This window comes from Rhamphochromis sp. 'chilingali' (assembly GCF_963969265.1).
Source record: "Rhamphochromis sp. 'chilingali' genome assembly, chromosome: 2".
Lineage (NCBI taxonomy): Eukaryota > Metazoa > Chordata > Actinopteri > Cichliformes > Cichlidae > Rhamphochromis > Rhamphochromis sp. 'chilingali'.
In genome coordinates this window covers 8,227,844-8,253,303 of record NC_137930.1, presented here as the reverse complement: position 1 = coordinate 8,253,303, position 25,460 = coordinate 8,227,844, and the positions used below count along the sequence as shown (strand labels likewise).

General features: G+C 41.6%; 1 protein-coding gene across 1 annotated transcript in view; it reads right to left on the bottom strand.

The window, feature by feature from the left end:
• slc12a2 (solute carrier family 12 member 2) overlaps nucleotides 1–25,460 on the bottom strand; it is a 151,959-nt gene that overhangs the window by 111,889 nt on the left and 14,610 nt on the right. The window contains exon 2 of the mRNA XM_080874364.1: nucleotides 16,638–16,757. Coding sequence (XP_080730490.1) covers nucleotides 16,638–16,757 — 120 coding nt within the window. The remainder of the gene's footprint in view (nucleotides 1–16,637; nucleotides 16,758–25,460) is intronic.

Here is a 25,460-nt window from a genome sequence, read left to right as displayed (position 1 = left end):
AAGCCATGACATTTCCTGTGGCCACTAGGTGGCGCTGTCCGTATTTCCGACAATGGGCACATCAATCTGTTCAGGGCAGGTCTGACATCATGCCTGTAAAGTCTGGTACTGATCAGACTGGATTTCATTGAGTTATACTAATTTGTTTCTTCATGGCGAGATATCAAAGTTCGCCATGCCGCTGGGGTCACACCCTTTTGCGAAAAGTCACAGTTTTCACTGTAACCCAAGACCAACTCCTTAAGGCTTTCCTGGAGAAATTTGAGGCTGCAGATGTTACCCATCACAATACTGTATCCCAAAGTGTAAAACATGACATTTCCTGTTCCCACTAGGTGGCGCTGTCCTTGATTTTAAATATGGCAGTTGAAATACGTTCAGGGGTGGAGCCTTATCATATGTGTTCACTTTGGTCAAGGTCAGAAAATGTATGACAAAATGAGAGGCAATAAGATTTTCATGGCGAGTCATCGAAATTCGCCATGGCGCCACGGCCTCATAGTATTGTGAAAACTCAAAAGCTCCGCAATTTAACATGGCACAAGGGTGTAGTTGACACTGTCCAAATTTGAAGTTTATAGGACCAAATCCCAAGGAGGAGTTCGTTAAAGTTCGAGGCATGGAAATGGTAAAATCATAGCCAAAATGTCACCTTCAATCCAAAATGGCGGACTTCCTGTTGGGTTTAGGACATTGCCATAATAGACTTTTTTGTTCGACTCTGAACATTTTATAGGTGTACCGACTTTCAAACATGTAGGTCATACCCATACCGGGGGCTCGCGTTTTTCATTTTTCTAGGTGGCGCTACTGAGCTAATTTTCCCTGGCCATGTCTGAGAACATTAAAATACGTAAATTTTCACCAGACCTGACGCGTGTGCAAAATTTCATGAGTTTTCGAGCATGTTTAGGCCCTCAAACGGCCAATTCATTTGCCGGAATAATAATAATAATAATAATTAAAGCTGCAAGCAGCGTTATGAGGGCCCTCGCACCCCCGGCGCGTCGAGCCACGCCCAACACCTAAAACCAGCACCTCCGATCTGATGTCACATTGATGGAATTCATGCATTTAACCACCAGCTAACATTTCAACTCATTCATTCATGATTAGTTAGTCGTTCCACTAGGTGGCGCTCTAACCATTATGTACAAATGGCATAACAAACACTTCCAAGCTCGAGTCTCATCACACCTGAGACGTTTGGGAGAGATTGGACATTGTGTTTTTGAGTGACAGCAGATTACTGCTTTTTGGCGAGTGATTGAAACTCTACGTGCCGCCATGACCACCCCGTTTCCCTGAATGTAAAAAGCTTCGCAATTTAACATCACAAAGGTCTTTAGATTCCACACACAGGAGATCGCATCAATCTGATGAAATCCCTTGGAGGAGTTCGTCAAAGAAGGGTGCCTGAAAAGAGGGGAAAATGTTGCCAAAATTGCACATTAATTTTAAAATGGCTGACTTCCTGTTGGATTTGGGATATTGCTCCAAGAGACTTTTTTGTACATCTTGATATCTCCTATAAGCTTACCAGGTTTCAGAATCATACATAAAACACAGAGCAGGGGCTGATATTTTGAAATATTGTAGGGGGCGCTGTGGAGCCATTTCGCGCTATTCAATGAAAATGATCACATAACAACAAAGCCTTCATCACATTGGAGGTGTGTGCCAAATTTCAAGCCTCTATAAACTTTCCAAGCCCCTCAAAAGCCACTTCATCTTTCATGGTGGACCGCGTTGCCACCAGGGTGCGCCGTTCAGTTTAAAGTCACAATTTTTGCACTGAAGCATCATGAGGGACTGATGGTGATATTCTCCGCTTTTGAGGTGGCCACGATGAACCTGTGAAAATCAGTACAACAAAATTAAAGCCATGACATTTCCTGTTGCCACTAGGTGGCGCTGTCCGTATTCCCGACAATGGGCACATCAATCTGTTCAGGGCGGGTCTGACATCATGCCTGTAAAGTCTGGTACTGATCAGACTGGATTTCATTGAGTTATACTAATTTGTTTCTTCATGGCGTGACATCAAAGTTCGCCATGCCGCTGGTGTCACACCCTTTTGCGAAAAGTCACAGTTTTCACTGTAACCCAAGACCAACTCCTTAAGGCTTTCCTGGAGAAATTTGAGGCTGCAGATGTCACCCATCACTATACTGTACCCCAAAGTGTAAAACATGACATTTCCTGTTCCCACTAGGTGGCGCTGTCCCTGATGTAAAATATGGCAGTTGAAATATGTTCAGGGGTGGAGCCTTATCATATGTGTTCACTTTGGTCAAGGTCAGAAAATGTATGACAAAATGAGAGGCAATAAGATTTTCATGGCGAGTCATCAAAATTCGCCATGGCGCCACGGCCTCATAGTATTGTGAAAACTCAAAAGCTCCGCAATTTAACATGGCACAAGGGTGTAGTTGACACTGTCCAAATTTGAAGTTTATAGGACCAAATCCCAAGGAGGAGTTCGTTAAAGTACAAGGCATGGAAACGGTAAAATCAGAGCCAAAATGTCACGTTCAATCCAAAATGGCGGACTTCCTGTTGGGTTTAGGACATTGCCATAATATACTTTTTTGTTCGACTCTGAACGTTATATAGGTGTACCGACTTTCAAACTTGTAGGCCATACCCATACCAGGGGCTCGCGTTTTTCATTTTTCTAGGTGGCGCTACTGAGCTAATTTTCCCTGGCCATGTCTGAGAACATTCAAATACGTAAATTTTCACCAGACCTGACGCGTGTGCAAAATTTCATGAGTTTTCGAACATGTTTAGGCCCTCAAACGGCCAATTCATTTGCCGAAATAATAATAATAATAATAATTAAAGCTGCAAGCAGCGTTATGAGGGCCCTCGCACCCCCGGCGCGTCAAGCCACGCCCAACACCTAAAGCCAGCACGTCCGATCTGATGTCACATTGATGGAATTCATGCATTTAACCACCAGCTAACATTTCAACTCATTCATTCATGATTAGTTAGTCGTTCCACTAGGTGGCGCTCTAACCATTATGTACAAATGGCATAAAAAACACTTCCAAGCTCGAGTCTCATCACACCTGCGACCTTTGGGAGAGATTGGACATTGTGTTTTTGAGTGACAGCTGATTACTGCTTTTTGGCGAGTGATTCAAACTCTAAGTGCCGCCATAACCACCCCGTTTCCCTGGACGTAAAAAGCTTCGCAATTTAACATCACAAAGGTCTTTAGATTCCACAAACTGCAGATCGGTCCAATCTGATGAAATCCCTTGGAGGAGTTCGTCAAAGTACGGTGCCTGAAAAGATGGGAAAATGTCGCCAAAATTACACATTAACTTTAAAATGGCTGACTTCCTGTTGGATTTGCGATATTGCTCCAAGAGACTTTTTTGTACATCTTAAGATCTTCCATAAGCTTACCAAGTTTCAGACTCATAGATAAAACACAGAGCAGGGGCTGATATTTTGGAATTTTGTAGGGGGCGCTGTGGAGCCATTTTGCGCTATTCAAGGAAAATGGTTACATAACAACAAAGCCTTCATCACATTGGAGGCGTGGGCCAAGTTTAAAGCCTCTATAAACTTTCCAAGCCCCTCAAAAGTAACTTCATCTTTCATGTTGAACAGCGTTGCCACCAGGGTGCGCCGTTCAGTTTAAAGTCACAATTTTTGCACTGAAGCATCATGAGGGACTGATGTTGATATTCACCGCTTTTGAGGTGGCCACGATGAACCTGTGAAAATCAGTACAACAAAATTAAAGCCATGACATTTCCTGTTGCCACTAGGTGGCGCTGTACGTATTCCCGACAATGGGCACATCAATCTGTTCAGGGCGGGTCTGACATCATGCCTGTAAAGTCTGGTACTGAACAGACTGGATTTCATTGAGTTATACTAATTTGTTTCTTCATGGCGTGACATCAAAGTTCGCCATGCTGCTGGGGTCACACCCTTTTGCGAAAAGTCACAGTTTTCACTGTAACCCAAGACCAACTCCTTAAGGCTTTCCTGGAGAAATTTGAGGCTGCAGGTGTCACCCATCACTATACTGTACCCCAAAGTGTAAAACATGACATTTCCTGTTCCCACTAGGTGGCGCTGTCCCTGAAGTAAAATATGGCAGTTGAAATATGTTCATGGGTGGAGCCTTATCATATGTGTTCACTTTGGTCAAGGTCAGAAAATGTATGACAAAATGAGAGGCAATACGATTTTCATGGCGAGTCATCGAAATTCGCCATGGCGCCACGGCCTCATAGTATTGTGAAAACTCAAAAGCTCCGCAATTTAACATGGCACAAGGGTGTAGTTGACACTGACCAAAGATGAAGCTTATAGGACCAAATCCCAAGGAGGAGTTCGTTAAAGTTCGAGGCATGGAAATGGGAAAATCAGAGCCAAAATGTCAACTTCAATCCAAAATGGCGGACTTCCTGTTGGGTTTAGGACATTGCCATAATAGACTTTTTTGTTCGACTCTGAACGTTATATAGGTGTACCGACTTTCAAACATGTAGGTCATACCCATACCGGGGGCTCGCGTTTTTCATTTTTCTAGGTGGCGCTACTGAGCTAATTTTCCCTGGCCATGTCTGAGAACATTAAAATACGTAAATTTTCACCAGACCTGACGCGTGTGCAAAATTTCATGAGTTTTCGAGCATGTTTAGGCCCTTAAACGGCCAATTCATTTGCCGAAATAATAATAATAATAATAATAATAATAATAATAAACAGAGCAATTACAATAGGGCCTTCGCACTGTCAGTGCTCGGGCCCTAATTAAAGCTGCAAGCAGCGTTATGAGGGCCCTCGCACCCCCGGCGCGTCGAGCCACGCCCAACACCTAAAACCAGCACGTCCGATCTGATGTCACATTGATGGAATTCATGCATTTAACCACCAGCTAACATTTCAACTCATTCATTCATGATTAGTTAGTCGTTCCACTAGGTGGCGCTCTAACCATTATGTACAAATGGCATAACAAACACTTCCAAGCTCGAGTCTCATCACACCTGAGACGTTTGGAAGAGATTGGACATGGTGTTTTTGAGTGACAGCAGATTACTGCGTTTTGGCGAGTGATTCAAACTCTAAGTGCCGCCATAACCACCCCGTTTCCCTGGACGTAAAAAGCTTCGCAATTTAACATCACAAAGGTCTTTAGATTCCACAAACTTCAGATCGGTCCAATCTGATGAAATCTCTTGGAGGAGTTCGTCAAAGTATGAAGCCTGAAAAGAGGGGAAAATGTCGCCAAAATTACACATTAATTTTAAAATGGCTGACTTCCTGTTGGATTTGGGATATTGCTCCAAGAGACTTTTTTGTACATCTTAATATCTTCCATGAGCTTACCAAGTTTCAGACTCATAGATAAAACACAGAGCAGGGGCTGATATTTTGGAATTTTGTAGGGGGCGCTGTGGAGCCATTTTGCGCTATTCAAGGAAAATGATCACATAACTAGAAAGCCTTCATCACATTGGGAGGTGTGGGCCAAATTTAAAGCCTCTATAAACTTTCCAAGCCCCTCAAAAGCCACTTCATCTTTCATGGTGAACAGCGTTGCCACCAGGGTGCGCCATTCAGTTTAAAGTCACAATTTTTTCACTGAAGCATCACGAGGTACTGATGGTGATATTCACCGCTTTTGAGGTGGCCACGATGAACCTGTGAAAATCAGTACAACAAAATTAAAGCCATGACATTTCCTGTTGCCACTAGGTGGCGCTGTCCGTATTCCCGACAATGGGCACATCAATCTGTTCAGGGCGGGTCTGACATCATGCCTGTAAAGTCTGGTACTGTTCAGACTGGATTTCATTGAGTTATACTAATTTGTTTCTTCATGGCGAGACATCAAAGTTCGCCATGCTGCTGGGGTCACACCCTTTGGCGAAAAGTCACAGTTTTCACTGTAACCCAAGACCAACTCCTTAAGGCTTTCCTGGAGAAATTTGAGGCTGCAGATGTCACCCATCACAATACTGTACCCCAAAGTGTAAAACATGACATTTCCTGTTCCCACTAGGTGGCGCTGTCGCTGATGTCAAATATGGCAGTTGAAATATGTTCAGGGGTGGAGCCTTATCATATGTGTTCACTTTGGTCAAGGTCAGAAAATGTATGACAAAATGAGAGGCAATAAGATTTTCATGGCGAGTCATCGAAATTCGCCATGGCGCCACGGCCTCACCGTATTGTGAAAACTCAAAAGCTCCGCAATTTAACATGGCATAAGGGTGTAGTTGGCACTGTCCAAATATGAAGGTTATGAAATCAAACCCCAAGGAGGAGTTCGTCAAAGTTCGAGGCATGGAAATGGTAAAATCAGAGCCAAAATGTCACCTTCAATCCAAAATGGCGGACTTCCTGTTGGGTTTAGGACATTGCCATAATAGACTTTTTTGTTCGACTCTGAACATTATATAGGTGTACCGACTTTCAAACATGTAGGTCATACCCATACCGGGGGCTCGCGTTTTTCATTTTTCTAGGTGGCGCTACTGAGCTAATTTTCCCTGGCCATGTCTGAGAACATTAAAATACGTAAATTTTCACCAGACCTGACGCGTGTGCAAAATTTCATGAGTTTTCGAACATGTTTAGGCTCTCAAACGGCCAATTCATTTGCCGAAATAATAATAATAATAATAATAATAATAATAATAATAATAAACAGAGCAATTACAATAGGGCCTTCGCACTGTCAGTGCTCGGGCCCTAATAATAATAATAATAATAATAATAATAAACAGAGCAATTACAATAGGGCCTTCGCACTGTCAGTGCTCGGGCCCTAATAATAATAAGAAACGGAGCAGATACAATAGGGCCTTCGCACTCTCGGTGCTCGGGCCCTAATAATAATAAACAGAGCAATTACAATAGGGCCTTCGCACTATCAGTGCTCGGGCCCTAATAATAAACAGAGCAATTACAATAGGGCCTTCGCACTATCAGTGCTCGGGCCCTAATAATAATTAAAGCTGCAAGCAGCGTTATGAGGGCCCTCGCACCCCCGGCGCGTCGAGCCACGCCCAACACCTAAAACCAGCACCTCCGATCTCATGTCACATTGATGGAATTCATGCATTTAACCACCACCTAACATTTCAACTCATTCATTCATGATTAGTTAGTCGTTCCACTAGGTGGCACTCTAACCATTATGTACAAATGGAATAACAAACATTTCCGAGCTCGAGTCTCATCACGCCTATGAGCTTTGGGAGAGATTGGACATTGTGTCTTTGAGTGACAGCAGATTACTGCTTTTTGGCGAGTGATTCAAACTCTACGTGCCGCCATGACCACCCCGTTTCCCTGAACGTAAAAAGCTTCGCAATTTAACATCACAAAGGTCTTTAGATTCCACAGACTGGAGATTGGTTCAATATGATGAAATCCCTTGGAGGAGTTCGTCAAAGAATCATGCCTGAAAAGCGGGGAAAATGTTGCCAAAATTGCACATTAATTTTAAAATGGCTGACTTCCTGTTGGATTTGGGATATTGCTCCAAGAGACTTTTTTGTACATCTTGATATCTCCTATAAGCTTAGCAGGTTTCAGACTCATACATAAAACACAGAGCAGGGGCTGATATTTTGAAATATTGTAGGGGGCGCTGTGGAGCCATTTCGCGCTATTCAATGAAACTGATCACATGACAGCAAAGCCTTCATCACATTGGAGGTGTGTGCCAAATTTAAAGCCTCTATAAACTTTCCAAGCCCCTCAAAAGCCACTTCATCTTTCATCATGAACAGCGTTGCCACCAGGGTGCGCCGTTCAGTTTAAAGTCACAATTTTTGCACTGAAGCATCACGAGGGACTGATGGTGATATTCACCGCTTTTGAGGTGGCCACGATGAACCTGTGAAAATCAGTACAACAAAATTAAAGCCATGACATTTCCTGTTGCCACTAGGTGGCGCTGTCCGTATTTCCGACAATGGGCACATCAATCTGTTCAGGGCGGGTCTGACATCATGCCTGTAAAGTCTGGTACTGATCAGACTGGATTTCATTGAGTTATACTAATTTGTTTCTTCATGGCGTGACATCAAAGTTCGCCATGCTGCTGGGGTCACACCCTTTCGCAAAAACTCACAGTTTTCACTGTAACCCAAGACCAACTCCTTAAGGCTTTTCTGGAGAAATTTGAGGCTGCAGATGTCACCCATCACTATACTGTACCCCAAAGTGTAAAACATAACATTTCCTGTTCCCACTAGGTGGCGCTGTCCTTGAGGTCAAATATGGCAGTTGAAATATGTTCAGGGGTGGAGCCTTATCATATGTGTTCACTTTGGTCAAGGTCAGAAAATGTATGACAAAATGAGAGGCAATAAGATTTTCATGGCGAGTCATCGAAATTCGCCATGGCGCCACGGCCTCATAGTATTGTGAAAACTCAAAAGCTCCGCAATTTAACATGGCACAAGGGTGTAGTTGACACTGACCAAATATGAAGGTTATGAAATCAAACCCCAAGGAGGAGTTCGCAAAAGTTCGAGGCATGGAAATGGCAAAATTAGAGCCAAAATGTCACCTTCTCTTCCAAATGGCGGACTTCCTGTTGGGTTTGCGTCAATGGGCCCACTGACTTTTTTGTTCGTCTTGGCATGATACACATGTGTGCCAAATTTCATACATGTAGCTCAAACCATGTGGTCGTAGGGCTGCATTTAACAAGGCATAGGTGGCGCTCTAGAGCCATTTCCCAGTGCTCATATGTAAAACCATTAAAATACAAAATTTTTCACCAGACCTGGCATGTGTGCAAAATTTCATGAGTTTTTGAGCATGTTTAGGCCCTCAAAAAGGCCCTTGTTTGGGGTGAATAATAATAATAATAATAATAATAATAATAATTAAAGCTGCAAGCAGCGTTATGAGGGCCCTCGCACCCCCGGCACGTCGAGCCACGCCCAACACCTAAAACCAGCACCTCCGATCTGATGTCACATTGATGGAATTCATGCATTTAACCACCAGCTAACATTTCAACTCATTCATTCATGATTAGTTAGTCGTTCCACTAGGTGGCGCTCTAACCATTATGTACAAATGGCATAACAAACATTTCCGAGCTCGAGTCTCATCACGCCTGCGACCTTTGGGAGAGATTGGATATTGTGTTTTTGAGTGACAGCAGATTACTGCTTTTTGGCGAGTGATTCAAACTCTAAGTGCCGCCATAACCACCCCGTTTCCCTGGACGTAAAAAGCTTCGCAATTTAACATCACAAAGGTCTTTAGATTCCACAAACTGCAGATCGGTCCAATCTGATGAAATCCCTTGGAGGAGTTCGTCAAAGTACGGTGCCTGAAAAGAGGGGAAAATGTCGCCAAAATTACACATTAATTTTAAAATGGCTGACTTCCTGTTGGATTTGGGATATTGCTCCAAGAGACTTTTTTGTACATCTTAATATCTTCCATAAGCTTACCAGGTTTCAGACTCATAGATGAAACACAGAGCAGGGGCTGTTGTTTTGAAATTTTGTAGGGGGCGCTGTGGAGCAATTTCGAGCTATTCAATGAAAATGATCACATGACAACAAAGCCTACATCCATTTGGAGGTGTGTGCCAAATTTCAAGCCTCTATAAACTTTCCAAGTCCCTCAAAAGCCACTTCATCTTTCATGGTGAACCGCGTTGCCACCAGGGTGCGCCGTTCAGTTTAAAGTCACAATTTTTGCACTGAAGCATCACGAGGGACTGATGTTGATATTCACCGCTTTTGAGGTGGCCACGATGAACCTGTGAAAATCAGTACAACAAAATTAAAGCCATGACATTTCCTGTTCCCACTAGGTGGCGCTGTCCGTATTCCCGACAATGGGCACATCAATCTGTTCAGGGTGGGTCTGACATCATGCCTGTAAAGTCTGGTACTGATCAGACTGGATTTCATTGAGTTATACTAATTTGTTTCTTCATGGCGTGACATCAAAGTTCGCCATGCTGCTGGGGTCACACCCTTTTGCGAAAAGTCACAGTTTTCACTGTAACCCAAGACCAACTCCTTAAGGCTTTCCTGGAGAAATTTGAGGCTGCAGATGTCACCCATCACAATACTGTACCCCAAAGTGTAAAACATGACATTTCCTGTTCCCACTAGGTGGCGCTGTCCTTGATGTCAAATATGGCAGTTGAAATATGTTCAGGGGTGGAGTCTTATCATATGTGTTCACTTTGGTCAAGGTCAGAAAATGTATGACAAAATGAGAGGCAATAAGATTTTCATGGCGAGTCATCGAAATTCGCCATGGCGCCACGGCGTCACCGTATTGTGAAAACTCAAAAGCTCCGCAATTTAACATGGCACAAGGGTGTAGTTGACACTGACCAAATATGAAGGTTATGAAATCAAACCCCAAGGAGGAGTTCGCAAAAGTTCGAGGCATGGAAATGGCAAAATTAGAGCCAAAATGTCACCTTCTCTTCCAAATGGCGGACTTCCTGTTGGGTTTAGGACATTGCCATAATAGACTTTTTTGTTCGACTCTGAACGTTATATAGGTGTACCGACTTTCAAACATGTAGGTCATACCCATACCGGGGGCTCGCGTTTTTCATTTTTCTAGGTGGCGCTACTGAGATAATTTTCCCAGGCCATGTCTGAGAACATTAAAATACGTAAATTTTCACCAGACCTGACGCGTGTGCAAAATTTCATGAGTTTTCGAGTATGTTTAGGCCCTCAAACGGCCAATTCATTTGCCGAAATAATAATAATAATAATAATTAAAGCTGCAAGCAGCGTTATGAGGGCCCTCGCACCCCCGGCACGTCGAGCCACTGCCAACACCTCAAACCGGCACGTCCGATGTGATGTCACATTGATGGATTTCATGCTTTTAATCACCAGCTAACATTTCATCTTATTCAACCAGGATTATAGTCATGCCACTAGGTGGCGCTCTAACCATTATTGACAAATAGCATAACAAACATTTCCAAGCTCGAGTCTCATCACACCTGCGACCTTTGGGAGAGATTGGACATTGTGTTTTTTAGTGACAGCAAATTACTGCTTTTTGCGAGTGATTGAAACTCTACGTGCCGCCATGACCACCCCGTTTCCCTTAACGGAAAAAGCTTCGCAATTTAACATCACAAAGGTCTTTAGATTCTACACACTGAAGAATGCTTCAATATGATGAAATCCCTTGGAGGAGTTCGTCAAAGTATGAGGCCTGAAAAGGGGGGAAAATGTCATCAAAATTACACATTAATTTTAAAATGGCTGACTTCCTGTTGGATTTGGGATATTGCTCCAAGAGACTTTTTTGTACATCTTGATATCTTACACAAGCTTACCAAGTGTCAGACTCATAGATGAAACACAGAGCAGGGGCTGATGTTTTGAAATATTGTAGGGGGCGCTGTGGAGCCATTTTGCGCTATTCAAGGAAAATGGTTACATAACAACAATGCCTTCATCCATTTGGAGGTGTGTGCCAAATTTCAAGCCTCTATAAACTTTCCAAGCCCCTCAAAAGCCACTTCATCTTTCATGGTGAACCGCGTTGCCACCAGGGTGCGCCGTTCAGTTTAAAGTCACAATTTTTGCACTGAAGCATCACGAGGGACTGATGTTGATATTCACCGCTTTTGAGGTGGCCACGATGAACCTGTGAAAATCAGTACAACAAAATTAAAGCCATGACATTTCCTGTTGCCATTAGGTGGCGCTGTCCGTATTTCCGACAATGGGCACATCAATCTGTTCAGGGCGGGTCTGCCATCATGCCTGTAAAGTCTGGTACTGATCAGACTGGATTTCATTGAGTTATACTAATTTGTTTATTCATGGCGTGACATCAAAGTTCGCCATGCTGCTGGGGTCACACCCTTTTGCGAAAAGTCACAGTTTTCACTGTAACCCAAGACCAACTCCTTAAGGCTTTCCTGGAGAAATTTGAGGCTGCAGATGTCACCCATCACTATACTGTACCCCAAAGTGTAAAACATGACATTTCCTGTTCCCACTAGGTGGCGCTGTCCTTGATGTCAAATATGGCAGTTGAAATATGTTCAGGGGTGGAGCCTTATCATATGTGTGCTGTTTGGTCCAGATAGGAACATGTATGACAAAATGAGAGGCAATAAGATTTTCATGGCGAGTCATCGAAATTCGCCATGGCGCCACGGCCTCATAGTATTGTGAAAACTCAAAAGCTCCGCAATTTAACATGGCACAAGGGTGTAGTTGGCACTGACCAAATATGAAGGTTATGAAATCAAACCCCAAGGAGGAGTTCGTCAAAGTTCGAGGCATGGAAATGGTAAAATCAGAGACAAAATGTCACCTTCAATCCAAAATGGCGGACTTCCTGTTGGGTTTAGGACATTGCCATAATAGACTTTTTTGTTCGACTCTGAACATTATATAGGTGTACCGACTTTCAAACATGTAGGTCATACCCATACCGGGGGCTCGCGTTTTTCATTTTTCTAGGTGGCGCTACTGAGCTAATTTTCCCTGGCCATGTCTGAGAACATTAAAATACGTAAATTTTCACCAGACCTGACGCGTGTGCAAAATTTCATGAGTTTTCGAGCATGTTTAGGCCCTCAAACGGCCAATTCATTTGCCGAAATAATAATAATAATAATAATTAAAGCTGCAAGCAGCGTTATGAGGGCCCTCGCACCCCATCGCGTCGAGCCACGCCCAACACCTACAACCAGCACCTCCGATCTGATGTCACATTGATGGAATTCATGCATTTAACCACCAGCTAACATTTCATCTCATTCAATCATCATTATAGTCGTCCCACTAGGTGGCGCTCTAACCATTACTGACAAATGGCATAACAAACATTTCCTAGCTCGAGTCTCATCACGCCTGCGACCTTTGGGAGAGTTTGGACATTTTGATTTTGAGTGACAGCAGATTACTGCTTTTTGGCGAGTGATTGAAACTCCACGTGCCGCCATGACAACCCCGTTTCCCTGAACGTAAAAAGCTTCGCAATTTAACATCACAAAGGTCTTTAGATTCCACACACTGGAGATCGGTCCAATCTGATGAAATCCCTTGGAGGAATTCGTCAAAGAACGGTGCCTGGAAAGAGGGGAAAATGTTGCCAAAATTGCACATTAATTTTAAAATGGCTGACTTCCTGTTGTATTTGGGATATTGCTCCAAGAGACTTTTTTGTACATCTTGATATCTCCTATAAGCTTACCAGGTTTCAGACTCATACATAAAACACAGAGCTGGGGCTGTGGTTTTGAAATTTTGTAGGGGGCGCTGTGGAGCCATTTTGGGATATTCAATGAAAATGATCACATAACAACAAAGCCTTAAGCACATTGGAGGGGTGTGCCAAATTTCAAGACTTTTTAAACTTTCCAAGCCCCTCAAAAACCACTTCATTTTTCATGGTGAACAGCGTTGCCACCAGGGTGCACCGTTCAGTATAAAGTCACAATTTTCGCACTGCAGCATCATGAAGGACTGACGGTGACATTCACCGCTTTTGAGGTATCCACAATGAACCTGTGAAAATCAGTACAACAAAGTGTAAGACATGACATTTCCTGTTCCCACTAGGTGGCGCTCTTCATATTCCTTACAATGGGCACATCAATTTGTTCAGGGCGGGTCTGATATCATGCCTGTAAAGTCTGGTACTAATCAGACTGGATTTCATGGAGTTATACTAATTTGTTTCTTCATGGCGAGATATCAAAGTTCGCCATGCTGCTGAGGTCACACCCTTTCGTGAAAAGTCACAGTTTTCACTGTACCCCAAGACCAACTACTTACGCCTTTCCTGGAGAAATTTGAGGCTGCAGATGTCACCCATCACAATACTGTACCCCAAAGTGTAAAACATGACATTTCCTGTTCCCACTAGGTGGCGCTGTCGCTGACGTCAAATATGGCAGTTGAAATATGTTCAGGGCTGGAGCCTTATCATATGTGTGCTCTTTGGTCCAGATCGGACAATGTATGACAGAATGAGAGGCAATAAGATTTTCATGGCGAGTCATCGAAATTCGCCGTGGCGCCACGGCCTCATGGTATTGTGAAAACTCAAAAGCTCCGCAATTTAACATGGCACAAGGGTGTAGTTGGCACTGACCAAATATGAAGCTTATACGACCAATTTCCAAGGAGGAGTTCGTTAAAGTTCGAGGCATGGAAACGACAAAATTAGAGCCAAAATGTCACCTTCACTTCTAAATTGCGGACTTCCTGTTGGGTTTGCATCAATGGGCCCACTGACTTTTTTGTTCGGCTCGTCATGATACACATGTGTGCCAAATTTCATACATGTAGCTCAAACTATGTGGTCGTAGGGCTGCATTTAACAAGGCATAGGTGGCGCTCTAGAGCCATTTCCCAGTGCTCATAAGTAAAACCATTAAAATACAAAATTTTTCACCAGACCTGGCATGTCTGCAAAATTTCATGAGTTTTTGAGCATGTTTAGGCCCTCAAAAAGGCCCTTGTTTGGGGTGAATAATAATAATAAAAAGAAACGGAGCAGATACAATAGGGCCTTCGCACAGTCAGTGCTCGGGCCCTAATAATAATAATAAACAGAGCAATTACAATAGGGCCTTCGCACTATCAGTGCTCGGGCCCTAATAATAATAATAAACAGAGCAATTACAATAGGGCCTTCGCACTGTCAGTGCTCGGGCCCTAATAATAAGAAACGGAGCAGATACAATAGGGCCTTCGCACTGTCAGTGCTCGGGCCCTAATAAACAGAGCAATTACAATAGGGCCTTCGCACTATCAGTGCTCGGGCCCTAATAAGAAACGGAGCAGATACAATAGGGCCTTCGCACTCTCAGTGCTCGGGCCCTAATAAGAAACGGAGCAGATACAATAGGGCCTTCGCACTCTCAGTGCTCGGGCCCTAATAATAAATTGCATTTATATAGCACTTTTCTAGGCACCCAAAGCGCTTTGCAATTTCACTAATCATTCACTTTCACATTCACTCACTAGTGCAGGCAAACCACAGCTGTAGCCACAGCTGCATCGAACCTTCCGGTTACAGATGAGCTTCCCAACCCCCTGAACCACGGTTATGCCACAATTATGCCCAGACAATTATGAATTGGCTGGGCTGGTGAAAGACAATAATAGTAAGTGGACTGCAGATAAAGTACAGAACAGAATGGAAAACGCAGTACAGCCAACTGATGCCCATATTGGACTATAGCAGATATATCAATATTAATTTGTGCTATCTGACATAAGAAAACATTTTCTTAAGAACACAATGCAAACTCCAACTATTTTAGAAATATTTTTGGTTTTTACATGGAATTTGTTATTTTTCATCACTGTCTGCAGCACATGCAGACCATTTCCAAACACAAAGCTACATCTCAGACTCTACAGGCTTCAGTTAAAGCCACAATTAAAGACTGAACAAGGCAAGCTTGTTTGGAACAGTTCCTTGGAGAAAGCCTCTTCTGTCTAACACAACTTGGCAGCTTAGGTTTATAAAGTTGAATTTGCACTAACCACAAGACTCCTTTGGACAACTGTCACTAAAGTGGGCTTTGCACCTTTGTAAAAAATAAAAATGGCATATTACCATAAACCTCTCATTTGTACTGCCAGTCAAGGTGTTGAATTGGTCCATTAAAAGTCCAGCTCACTACCTCATTAAATTACTATGGCAGTACCTTAAAAGTAATGTGCACGAACTAAAGCAATATTGTAAAGAAAACTAGGTCCAACTTTCTCCGCAGCTAAAGTCCTGTCCAAACACATGCATCCTTCCTTCTTTATATTTTGATTTAAAAAACTAACAAACTAGGAAATAAATGAAACATAAGCACTTAAGCCTGTTTACAACTAACAAGACTGAAGGTCAATATTTGGTAGAGAAAAAAAAAAAAACAAACAAACAAAAACAAACACCCACACACAGCATGAACTTCGTCATTTAACTAGTCTTCAGGAACAGTTTTGAAGGGCCAGCTGGGTCCTGTGTCAACACTTTGCTGGATTTATTTTCCTATTTCTTAAAGATATGACTTTCAGTTACTTACTGTTCGTCTATTGAAGATAGTTTTGTAGGGCTGGCACATCTTTTTTGTTATGCACTTTTCCAATTTCCTCAGATTTTTAAGGGCACACTGCACACCATCAGTAGATATTCCAGATTCTCAGCTAGGCTCTTTAGGAATCACCTTGTTTTTATACAACTATTATTTGTTTTGGGGATATTAAAGTGCAGGCAAAAAAATTCTGGCACAACTTCACCTGCTTCCAAGGTGCGTGGAGAGGATGGGAAGAGGGGGGGAAAAAAAAACAAAAAAAAAAAACAAGAGGAGGAACAACTTTATTGATTGACCAACGCGTTTCGGCTTGTGGCCTTCATCAGGGTCAGGGTTGACCCTGATGAAGGCCTAAAATTAGAATTTAAAGTTGGTTCTTTGCTTAGTTGTCTGTTATATGTAGACAAAATTCATTCATCCCCTGGATTAGGTGCCTTTTCTGTGCTTGAATGACTTAAAGGTCAGTGTTAAGTGGCTTAACAGAATGACATACTTAGTTTTTAAATCGCAAGACAGCATATTCACTCTGCACACAAGTAACAAAGCAAAGTAATAATTAAATTTGACTTACCAGCACCCCCTTAATCCAGCCAAACTTGACCACTCCTTTTGACTCAGCTGCTTCTTTAGCAGCGGCCTCCTCCGCTGGTGTAAGTTCATCACCGTTGGCAAAGCCATCCTCAAAGGGTTCCTTAGAAGCACAAAAAATTGAATCAAAGTCAGCAACAAGTAGAAGTAAACGTAATCTAAAGCGAAATGCTGGTGCCTTATTTAAATCTGATGTTTAAGCACAAAATGCAAACAAAGCACATGAAAAGTTAAAACTGAGAAAGTGTTTAAAGTTAGGAACATTTGGAACACATAAATAAAACTGATGCAAGAGTATGTTTCCCACTGTACAGCATGACATTAAACAACATACTACATGCAATGAGGAACAGAATAGACTAATTGCTATAATTTAGACAGGAATGTTTACCTGTTCATCCTTGAAATAAAATTTTAGCTGCTCAACAGTTTGTGGCTTCCTTTACATTTCACAATCTGCCAAATGTTTTCAATATGTAACAGACTGACTGCAGGTCACTATTTTTCTTCTCTGTCATTCTGGGATGTGTTCTAATAAAGGTTTTTGTTGTTTTTAAGGTTTGGACTTTCTGAGCGTTTCTGTTCATTCTGAGTGTCCCAGTCTAAAATTTGTTGAAACACACTGTTGGGACTAAATTGAAAATAAATACATGAAAATGAAGATTTCTCAGTTTGAACATTTGTTGTAATTGTACTATTCTTAATCAAACTTAATAGATTTTAGATTTAAAAACTGCTGCATTCACACATTTTATACAGCATCAAAAGTGGCTCATTTGCTAATAATAATGCCTCGCAGCAAGACAATCTGAAATTCCAACCCAGACAAGGCCCTTCTTTTGACAGTTTGCAGGCTTCTTTGCAGCACTCTGGTTTCTCCTGCCATCGAAAACATTCTCCAGGTCACCCTTGCAAAAACATTCCGAAATAACAAGAGTTTCATTTCCTGCTTAAATCAAAGGCAATTAAAAAAAAAGGAACACTGGCTTACAGACACAGGTCACCTTCTTTACTTTGTGTAGCCGTTAAAAATTACTAGAAGCTCCCTTCTGTGCACAATAGTGTCCCACTGGCATCCTCCCTGGGTATACAGTGTATTATATTAACTGCATTGATTGCCTTCTTATTAACCTGAAGTAGAACAAAGGACATCTGCAAGCCAGCCCTCTGCACGTATACTAGTATTTGGGGTAAATTTGTTTATGATTAACAGGAACACAGTGGAAAGTAACTATTATTGGGACTGTCTAAATTATTGGTAGAAACTACTACTTCTTCCGCCTGACAGAGTGAGATGCGAAATACGGCTGTATATTGATGATGACCGTCATCACTGATAGATGTCACTTGTGGAGTTCTTTGGTGCTGCAGAACAGGAGCTATTGTTTTTGATTGTTAATTGAATATTTTAAAATGTAGGTAATGACTTCTTAGGTTTTTGATTTCTTATAGGATATTTCTTTATAATTAAACAATAAAAACAACGAGTCTAATGTCTTGTATTCATTATGAAGGTGCAGTTTGACATACACAACTTTTGATTTTGATTTTCCAAACACATCAAGTTTTTGTACAGAGTATCTGGATCTGATCAGTATCACTAATACCAACCTGAATTTTACTTGGTATTGGGGCAAAAATGTTATCTGTGGTAACGCACATTACTAACTTATACTAAAGCTTTTACTGCATGTCCCCATTCAGTGTTACTGTAGGCCAAGGTTATGCCATCCAGAGTAAGAATCTGATTACAATATTAACAGATATCTAAGATTTTCAGGGCCGAATACAATAACCTCAGTTTTATCTCAATTTAGAAGCAGAAAATTAGAGGTCATCCAGGTCTTTGTGTCTTTAAGACATTCCTGCAGTTTAACTAATTGGTGTGTGTTATCTGGCTTCATGGGTAGATAAAGTTGGTACGATCTCATATCCTTGTGTCAGTGTTGTTCCCATATCATCATAATAAATGTTGTTCCAGGTTCAACATTGCAAGTGACCAATCACATTGTTGTGACGTCATACTTTATTGTTTTTTTGTTTTATATGTCTGAAACAAATAAAGATACAATACAATACAATACAATACTTTTGCAACTTCGGGGGGGGGGAAAAAACACCTTAAAAAAAAAAAAAAGCAAGCAATTTGAATTTTTTGCATTTCAGGATACTGTTCTTTAATAAATGGTAAGCATTATACATATTGTCCTTGCAACATTGGAATTTCATAAATGAATGAATCGCTTGGCTTACAAAAGTATGATGTGATTGGTCACATGATGTGGGAACAACACCGACACGAGGATATCAGATCATCCATAAAGGCACGATCTGATCAAGTTGGGTGTCATCTGCATAGCAGTGAACATGTATGCTATGTCTTCTGATGATACTGCCTAAGTGAAGCATGTATAATGTAAACAGAATTGGTCCTAGCACTGAACCCTGTGGAACTCCATAATTAACCTCAGTGTGTGAAGAGGACTCTCCATTTACATGAACAAATTGGAGTCTATTAGATAGATATGATACAAACCACTGCAGCACAGTACCTGTAATACCTACAGCATGCTCCAATCACTGTAAAAGGATATGGTCAACAGTATCAAACGCTTCACTGAGGTCTAGCAGGACAAGCACAGAGATGAGTCCACTGTCAGAGGCCATAAGAAGATTGGGTGTAACCGTCACTAAAGGGGTTTCTGTGCTGTGATGAGCTCTGAAACCTGACGGAAACTCTTCAAATAAGCCATTCCTCTGCAGATGATCTTTAAGATGTTTGGAGACTACTCTTTCAAGAATTCTTGAGATGGAGGAAGGTTGGAGATGAAGGCTGGCCTATAATTAGCTAAGACAGCTGGGTCAAGAGATGGCCTTTTAAGAAACCGTTTAACTACTGACAGCTTGAAGGTCTGTGGTGCATAGCTGATTATTAGAGATAGGTTTGATTTAAGACTGAAGCATTAATTAATGGTAGCATTTCTTTGAATAGTCTTGTAGGAATGGGGTCTAAAAGACATGTTGATAGTTTGGAGGAAGTAATAACTGAAGTTAACTCAGAAAGATCAATTGGAGAAAAAGACTAAATAAATATCAATGGTACTGAAAGTAGCTGTAGGTAATGGTCTAATAATGGTGTGTATGTTCCAGGTACATATGTTTTTGGGGGACTAAATCTATTAACTTTGTCCTCCTTAAATTGTGAAATTAGGTAAGGAGGAGCCAGTGGGAGAAGCCAATATGCTCTCTTTCTAGTCCCCGTTAGCACTCTCGCTGCAGTATTTCATTTCAATGGAAGGCTTTTCATGGAGTTTTTAGGACATTCTGATAATAATGAATTACATTGGCCCAGCCTAGAAGTAACAAATGCTTGAACTAGTATTTCAGTGTCACTCTGAGACAGGATAGTTCCACTTTTAGAGATATTGCAAAAAAAGAAAAAAAGGAAAGAAAAAAAAGAAGAAGTACAGACAGCAGTCCTGCATATTTGCTTAATATGCACAATGAAACACATATTCTGGTAAAAAAAAAAAAAATAACTCCATCATTTCTCAGTGTTACTGGAGGTCAAGGTAATGCCATCCAGAGTAAGAATCTGGTTAGACACAGACGTTTCTAAGATTTTTAGGGTTTAATACAATGCCCTAAGTTTTATCTGAATTTAACAGCAGGTAATTAGAGGCCATCCAGATCTTTATGTCTAGAGCTATGCTCCCTCTTCACAGTCACACAGCTATCATGCTTTCCTGGCTGATGGGACAATCTGCTGGGGTGAGAGCTAATGGTGGCTATGCTAACAACAGTTGCACTGAATACAGGAGCCTGGCTATGAGTTTTTCGCAATAGTGCAGAGCTGGGCCTTCAATTCAGTAATCCTGGTCGCCAGAGCAGTAAACGGACTAGATTATTACAAGAGTAGCTATACACTGAGCAGAAAGGTGCAGGAAGGACAGGTGAAGAAGCCACGCTGGTTGCGAGTTGGCTACAAGCCAAGCGAGAGACTCCCTACAGTCAAAGTGAATAAATACATTTAGTGTCAGTTACAGAGGGTGCACCTTGGATAAAGCACGTGAAGATTACACTTCGTTATCTAGACGTAATCTAAAACGTTTTCATTAAATAGGCTACACAAAAACACCACTGTGCATTGTGACAGGAATATGAAGTGATACTGTACTGCAGAGAACACACGCATGAACAAACGCACAGAGAGAGAGACGTGTCAGTGGACCGGGTCTGTTACACTGGCTGTATAAATAGGTGTTATAAATTATTCAAGTGAGCTGGGCCTTTGGCACGTGCAGTGCTGAGCTGTGGGAGGGAGGGCCTCAAGATCACTCCACTTGGACCATCTGTCAACATCCCCTCAATGACTCAGCAAAACTGCTACAATCAAGCCATGGCAGCTGGATGGGCTAAAGGCTTCTGATCTGAATTATCATAATTGTATTATTTTACCAGAATTATAAAAGTATTAAGATGATGGATCAATCCATTTTAAAATCTGTGAAACGTAGACAGAAATTGCTCTATAGACACAATTTCTTGTACAACAAAGTTGAAAAGGGACCCAGGCAAAATGGAACTGTGCTGTGGAGAGACCTATCAGAACTTTGAGATGCATTATGGGAATCATGGATGCTCTGTCTCCAGGCTAAAGAGAAGAGCGAGCATCAGGTTTGTTATCAGCACACAGTTTAAAAGCCAGCATCTGTTAATGGTGAAGGATGTCCATTATGAAATGACACTTCATAGTATTTCCTAGAGCTGGGCGATAGAACGATAACGATATGTATTGCGATAGGCCTCACCGCTCGAAGAAGACGAAGACGAAGAAGAAGAAGAAATCCAAATTAAATAGTGCAGAGCCGAACCAATCACAGCCGCAGCGTCACGTGACTTGTTATGTACAGCACAAGTGCCAAGCCGCACATGTGTATTTGTTTTGGGAAGCAGGCAGCCGCCGTGCCGCCCGGGTAACGGAGGAAATGAGTGTGCCGATTAGAGAAAAATCAACCGAGCGTGACCGAAGATTACCGAAGAGAAAATAGATGGTGGTTCCAATGCCGGAGAGATTGTCGAACGGAAGAGCCATAGAAGTTCCGTAGTGTGAAGGTATTTCGGCTATTTCAAGTCTGACAAAAAGAGTAGCGCGCACTATAAATTGTGCCGAAAGCAAGTCTGGAAATGCAATAAACCGGTGCATGCTCAATCTCTGACTGGAAGCGCTAATTCGTCATTCGGCTTTTGTCAGACTAAAGTAACTGTTAAAACTGTTTGAAAAGCTCAGCTATACAACAAGGAGAGATTGAGAATTTCCTTTTAGTTCTCAGTTTATTTGATATTGACAAAAGTTAGTCAATTTTGTCTGTTCTTCTGTAAAACAAACTAAGATTTATTTTTAGAATTAATATTTTGTTTCTAAGTGGAATTGACAATTTAGTCTGTTTTGTTTGTTCTATTTTGAAACTTAAACGCTTTAGCAGCTGCCTTTTGTGTAGTTTGCAATATTTGCCTTTATTTATCTGAAAAAGTCTCATGTTTCTTTAGTACATCTACCCTGTTGAACTTATTATGGGAAATAAATATTTAAATCAAAACAAGCTGCTGATTATTTCACATTTTACTTGTGAGCAACGGCACATTTAAATCTTACAAATATAGTTATTTGGCTTATATCGTGATAGATATCGTTATTGCCTGAAATGAAAAAACATATCGTGATATGCAAAAATCTCATATCGCCCAGCTCTAGTATTTCCAAGTATCTACCTTGAAATCAGTCCAAACAATTATCACCATATCCAGGGGGGAAAAAGACAAAACAGGCCATGACAAAGCACCAGCTCTACATGATCCTTTCATTTGAAGCATTTCTTTTCTTACCTATTGTTCTTTATAACAAATCCCACAGGAATACAGTAACCTTTTCAAACTGCAGTGACGATACGCAGCATTAGCTACTGACGCAAGTCTGCATTATGTGCCCCAACACATTTGCAATTTAGTAATGCACCCGCGGCTTTTGGACAAGTGGTTGAGGATACCTTTATGTGGCATTAGGACAGCTTAACAGATCCAAAGGTAAAATAAATCTGCTTCGGGCACATTTTTAAACAGCTGGGCAATATGAAATTGAATTCCTAACTATGGGTGATATCAGGTCATGTTGCTTATGTCATTGCGCTATTACGGACACCATAAATCAGGAGAGCATCTCGTTTGTAGAAAGAGGTCAGACTCTTTCCTGGACACTCTTCATGACGAATGGAAACAAACAACGCCCTTTACTGTTCTACTACAGATTGAAGAAATTCATTTATACATTTACACTTGTCAAAGTTCAAGAATGCATAACTAGTTATTCAGCATCATATTCATGAATGGTAGACATTTGATAACTGTTCACACATGCAGCCCCATCCCCCTCATTTTGACTCATTTTCTGTGTTTGTACTGGAAAAACTGAATGATTCTTACTATACTGAGTAAAAAACAAAGGTGGAAAAACTATTTCCAGATCGTACTGCAATGACAAGTTCCAGCTGGTTTCACTTATGTTCCCTGCAGACATTTTCTTCTGTTACTTCTTTGTACAAATGAGAGTTTAGCGTTTGTTTATCTCAAACTCATTCTCAGAGTTCCAATCAAACTTAAGCAAAGACAATACTGCATTGTTCAACTGGTAAAAAATAATTCCAAGTACACTTACAGTTAAAACTAATTTGTGGAAACCTAGCATTGGTCAGACTATATTTCAGTAAAGATGTTCACCATCTTAGAGATTACTTAAAAACACAAATCTGGTGTTAAATGTCTCTTAACAAGCTCCACTTCAACCAGACACTTTCAGCAGCCACGAACAAGCTTCTGACATAATTGTGGCTGGACCACTCCTCTTGGAAGAATTGGTAGAGTTTTATTTAATTGACTTTTTTTCATGGCAGAGAACCAGCCTGTAAACAAAGACCACAAATTTCCAACAGAGTTGAAGTCAGAGCTTTGGGAAGCTCTAAAACTCAGCCTACTTTAGCGATTCCAAAACCACATTTGACGTGCGTTTGGGATTGTTGTCCTGCTGGAACACCAAGTTGTGCAATTTTCAACCCCCTTGTTGTTTTGAGGTGAAGTTAAAGAATCTGGACATACTCTTTCTCAGTTATTCTATCCACATAAAAAGACAGAATATAGACTTAAATCAACTTATGTGCTATAATGTCCAGCCTATTTGAAGCCAGAAAGGATGCTAAATGGTAAATGGCCTGTATTTGTGTAGTGCTTTACTTAGTCCCTGTGGACCCCAAAGCGCTGAACACTACATTAGTCATCCACCCATTCACACACTGGTGATTGCAAGCTACATTGTAGCCACAACTGCCCTTGGGGGCACTGACAGAGGTGAGGCTGCTGGACACTGGCGCCACTGGGCCCTCTGATCACCACCAGTAGGCAACGGGTGAAGTGTCTTGCCCAAGGACACAACGACCAAGATTGTCGGAGTCGGGGCTCCAACCGGCAACCTTCCGATTACAAGACGAACTGCCAACTCTTGAGCCACGATCGATCGCCCATGCTAGGAAAAAAGCGAACTGTATAAGTTAACAGCCTTCATCAAATCACCACTCTTAAGACTTATGACGTAAGTCCTAAGATGTAAGATTAAATATATATCAGAATTCAAAAGTAGGCTTAGTCTACGTTAAAATGTGACATAGGCACCAATTTATTCTGGCCAGAACATGTTTACCAGAGCCCTGCCCTATAGGCAGGCCTAGGGAGGAAGCTTAAGGCAGAGCCGGACTATAAACTGTGCGGCTCAGTCAGGCAAAGCCTAAAAAGGTGACAAGGGCCCATTCAGAGTTAAGGGAGTTAATATAATTTGATATCTTATTCACAAGTGATGGGAAGGTTTACTTGGACAGGTGGATTGGTATGGCGTCATGGGTCATGTAGGTATTGTGCCAGACTGTCGTTGTGAAGAGAGACAAAAGCAAAGCTTTTGATTTTAATCAGTCAATCTATGACCATGAACTCTGGGTAATGAGTAAGGTCATGAATAGGAGTTTCTCGGCCTTAGAGACAGGGCGGGGAGCTCAGAAATCTAGAGGAATTCTGGCTTAGGAAACTGAAGAGGACCTGGAATGTGGCTGGGAAGATAGACATTTGGAAAACCTTGCTTAGCATAGACCCACCACAACCTGACTTTGGATGAGAGAAAGATAGTTGATAGTGGATAGTGGATGCAAGGCAACAACAATCTTTTTATGTTTGTTTTATGGAATGTTTTCCCTTTCTGAAAAAGTTGCTTTTATTGGATTTTTAAAACTCATTAGATATCCATTAGGGCTCCCACGATTAGTCGACTAGTCACGACTATCAAAATCGTCGACGACTGATTTAATAGTCGACGCATCGTTTGAAGCTTTGTAAGATCACAAAAGACGCAGGAATAAGTAGTAGGATTTAAGAGTGTAATAACGGACTGAAACAGAAGATGGCAGCACTGCATGTACAAGGATGCCAGCTACCGTTAAACCCCGAAGAAGAAGAAGTAGCTTTGTCCCAGAATTCATAGCACAGCCCAGCTCAGTTTACAACAATGGCGGCAGCTAGTTCGTTTTAATATTACTCTTATTATTCTTTCTGGGTCACAATAAACGTTTAACATATTTTCAGGTGAGAATGTAGCTGTGTAAACCTCAAATATCTGCTCAGTTTATCAAGACACCACATATTTTCAAAAGCGCGCCGACGTTTTCGGAGACGTCTGTTACCCACTAGCTCGATAGCTAGCCGGGGGCAAGGC